General features: G+C 54.5%; 1 protein-coding gene across 1 annotated transcript; it reads right to left on the bottom strand.

Annotated features, from left to right (window-relative positions):
* Nucleotides 1-408: 408 nt before the first annotated feature.
* GJB3 (gap junction protein beta 3) lies at nucleotides 409-2,264 on the bottom strand. Its single transcript, XM_079698203.1, has one exon. It carries the CDS (start codon nucleotides 2,229-2,231, stop codon nucleotides 1,419-1,421), a length of 813 nt encoding a protein of 270 aa, XP_079554329.1. The 5' UTR covers nucleotides 2,232-2,264; the 3' UTR covers nucleotides 409-1,418.
* Between the last annotated feature and the right edge of the window lie 1,794 nt (nucleotides 2,265-4,058).

The raw sequence follows: 4,058 nt of genomic DNA, 5'->3' as shown, positions 1-4,058 counted from the left end.
CTTTAGAGGAGCCTGTTGTGAGCATACGGGAGTGAGAGTATGAATAACAGGGATTTTGTGTACACAGGGTGGGGATGCACGTTGTGGATGGCAGTGACCGGGTTACAAAGGAGGAAGGAGTGTGGTTTGTCTGCAACCAGAGGGGTGTGACTGTGTGTGCTCAGGGCAGGGCCTCACTATGAAGGGCTAGCGGTGCTGTTGTAGAGGGAGCACAGCGCCCTCTTGTGACCACGTCCACAATCACAGCATGTATATCTGTAGGTTCCGCCCCAGATCCCTCCTGGGTCAACCCCAGCCCCAGCCTAAATTCAGCTCGAGCCATGGAGCTCTCTCCCCTTCTGAGGGGCTACCTTCTCTGCCCTCAGGGTCTTGTGGGTGGAAGTGTGGGAGAAAAGAAGAGAGTCAACCTGTATAAAAGACAGCCTTTATTGATTTCAAAGAAATTGCCTTGGGGATGTTCCTATCAGCACATCCACCCCAAGTCCCTGAGAGTAGGGTCTGAAAGGCTGGCAACAGACTGAGTACACTTGTGGGAGGAAGATGGGAGCAAAGCTGCCTGACGGTGGAGGAATAAGATGGGAGGGGGGTTCCCAAAGGGCAGTGGTGACCCAGAGGATCTCTGGGTGTCTCAAGCCTACTGGTGTCACCAGAGCCTACTCCTCCCCTTCCCAGGCTCACTCTCAGCCTCCAGACCTCCACTGCTGGGAGGATACTTCCTTTCCATCCCAGGAATCTGGGTGCTTCTCCCAAAGGAATGAAGATTCCCTTTGGTCTGGTACATCTCACCAGACCCAGGGCAAGCATCTTTCCTTTTGTGGCCTCCAGGCCTCTGCACCTGCTTTTGTCTGCTAGGAAGCACTTCTCACCTCTCTTAAACATTCCTCCCTCAGGGAAGCCTCTCCTCATCATCCCCTCCTGGCTTAGGTGAAGCCCAGCAGAGTCCTCTAAGTGTCCCCTTGCAGGCAGTAGTTAATTTGCTTGTCTTTCTCCCAGGAGGGCTGCCAGTGGGCCTGTGGTGTGACCTATACCAGATAGACAGCACAGTGCCCAGCGCTCAAAAAAATCTGCTAGAGGCTTCCCTGGTGGCGCAGTGGTTGAGAGTCCGCCTGCCTATGCAGGGGACACGGGTTCGGGTCCCGGTCCGGGAAGATCCCACATGCCGTGGAGCGGCTGGACCCGTGAGCCATGGCCGCTGAGCCTGCGCGTCTGGAGCCTGTGCTCCGCAACGGGAGAGGCCACAACAGTGAGAGGCCCGCGTACCGCAAAAAAAAAAAAAAAAAAAAATCTGCTAAAGAGATTGAATAGCGTAGTGAATTCAGAGTGGGGCCCCCCAGCCCTGGGAGGACCCCTCCACCGGCACAATACCTCCCTGCCTGTCCCCACGGGCAGCCCAGGATCACTCGCTCCCCAGCCCGTGGTCAGATGGGGGTCATGTTGGGTGCCGAAGCACATAGCTTCTCGTTGCCGGAATCCGGGCCCAACTCCCCGGCCTCCACCAGCTTGTGGTGGCAGCGGCAGGTGGAGGCCTGGCTGGCGGAGGACGGGGGGCCGCGGCCCCGGAGGCCGCTCTTTCTGGGAAGGCTTCGCACGACCCTGTGGAAGATGAGGTAGCAGATCTCGCAGAAGGTGAGCACGATGCAGACGGCGGAGGCGCCCACCATGAAGTAGGTGAAGAGCTTCTTCTCGGTGGGCCGGGCGATGTAGCAGTCCACGATGTTGGGGCAGGGGGCCACGTTGGCGCACTGGACCAGGCGGGGCATGCTGAAGCCGTACCAGAGAGTGTGCAGCAAGTAGAGGAAGAGGAATTCGATGAGGAGCTTGAAGATGAGGCTTAACAGGTAGGTCCACCAGAGGCCGCCGTGCTTCTTGCCCGCGTTGTCGTACAGCTTGGCGCACTGGTCGCCGTGTTTCTGGCGGTGCCGCCGCTCCCGCTCCTCGCGGTAGGCCACGTGCAGGATGACCAGCAGCGATGGGCACGTGACGAAGATGAGCTGCAGGGCCCAGAGGCGGATGTTGGAGATGGGGAAGAACTCGTCGTAGCAGACGTTGGTGCAGCCTGGCTGCTTGGTGTTGCAGTCAAAGTCCTTCTGCTCGTCCCCCCACACACGCTCTGCAGCCACCACATACACCAGCACGCGGAAGACGAACACCACCGACAACCAGATGCGTCCGAAGGCTGTGGAGTACTTGTTCACCCCGCTCAGTAGGGCCTGGAGCGTCTTCCAGTCCATGGTGCCTGGTGGGGGCGCTGGGGGCCGTGCCCGCCTGACAGGATGGGGAAACCGGTCTGAGAACGAGTAGATGACATTTATAGAGCATTTACTATGTGCCAGGCGCTGTTCTGAGTTCTCTATGTGGATGGATTCGTTTGATCATCCCAACGGCCCTATGAGATCAGGACTGTTATTCTTCCTAAGCTACAGAGAGGAAACAGGCAGAGAGGCTAAGTAACCTGCCCAAAGTCACAGAGCTATACGCCAGAAGGAAGGGAATGTGCATTTGCTGATAATAACAGTTATTATTTATTGAGCATTTACAATGAGCCAGGCAAGGAGCTAAATACTTTATGTGCTGGATCTCATTTAATCCTTATAAGGACCTTGTGAGGTAGACACTATTATGCTTCTCACTGACAGATGAAACTGATAATCAAATGAGAAAATGATTGCAAAGCACTCAGTACACAGTAAGTGCTCAATAAATGCTGGCTATCCATTGTGAAATCTAGAGCGGTCAAGTCACTCATCTAAAACTAGAATTGAATTCAAGGCTGGGCTGTCCACTACCTGCTCTCCATTTCTCTGCTGGATGCCTGCCCCAGACCAGGTTCTCAAAACTTACCTCGTTGATGCCTCGCTATCATCCTGTGAAGTTGGGGTGAGGAACCCCAGATAGGAAACTGGGGCTTGGAGAGGGGAAATAATCTCCCCAAGGTCCCACAGGCAGTGGGTGGTGAATTTGGGAGACCAGTTCAGGTTAGGGGGGGTGCATGGAGAGGGTAATGGTCTGGTTCCTGGGGACACCAGATCCAGGAAAAATCTAGGGACACCCTCCTTCCCTGTGCCAGAACCTGGGGGAGCCCCAGACACACCAGCAATCCGGGATGCCGGAGTTTTGTGGTGGGGAGTCATGCTTTGTTCAGGTCCCCAGATCACACATCTTCCTCCCAGTCCTGGAATGACTCAGAGGGTGTGGACAGGTGGGTCTGCCTGAGTGCACCTAGTGTCTACATGCTGCAAAGGGTGTTGGGAGCATGTGCCTCTCCGTGTGTACGTGTGGGCTTGTGTGCACACGTGAGTGCTCCTGGAGCTGCTCTGTGACTCTGAGCATGCATGCTGACTGAGGGTCCACCCCTGCATCACCACTTCTCACCCCTCCACCGCCACCCCCCTGCTCCAAACCACCATCATCCTTGCTGGTATTATTACCAAAGCCTCCTGGCTGGCCTTCAAGTGTCTGCTCCTGTGCCCGCAGAGTCCATTAAATTGAATCATGTCACTCCCTTGTTTAAAACTTTCTACTAGCTTCTCATTACGCTGAGAATAAAACCACAGTTTCTACATTCTCACCCTACTCTCCTACACCCTCCAACTGCCTCTCTGCTCGGGCCGCAATGGGGGCCTCTGGGGCTTTGTAATTATTCCTGCTGCCTAGAATGCTCTTCCTCCAGAAACTTGCATGGCTGCATCCTTCTCATTACTGAGGCCTCTGCTAAAACATCCTCTTCTTAGAGGCCACCCTAGATTACCCTGGATCTGGAAGCCCCTGCCCTCCCAGTCACTCTGCTCCTGTCCCCTTTATTTTCGTCCCGGAATTTAATTACCAGTGGCAATTAAAGTATTTGTTTAATCCTCTACCTCTCTGAATTTTCATGAACTTCTGTTTCACAAGGGTGATTATTTTATATGCACTGGCAGCAGCATACAGTAACATACTTAGAATAAAAAGAAAGTGTCTGCCTCAACTCAGCTCCTTCTAAGACCTGTCCTTTGGGGAGGGGCAGTGGGATGTGCATTGAGCATGGAGTCACATCTGGATTCAAGCTTTAGCTCTATGCC

Source organism: Hyperoodon ampullatus, assembly GCF_949752795.1.
Source record: "Hyperoodon ampullatus genome assembly, chromosome: 2".
Lineage (NCBI taxonomy): Eukaryota > Metazoa > Chordata > Mammalia > Artiodactyla > Ziphiidae > Hyperoodon > Hyperoodon ampullatus.
This window is presented reverse-complemented; position numbering and strand designations above follow the sequence as displayed.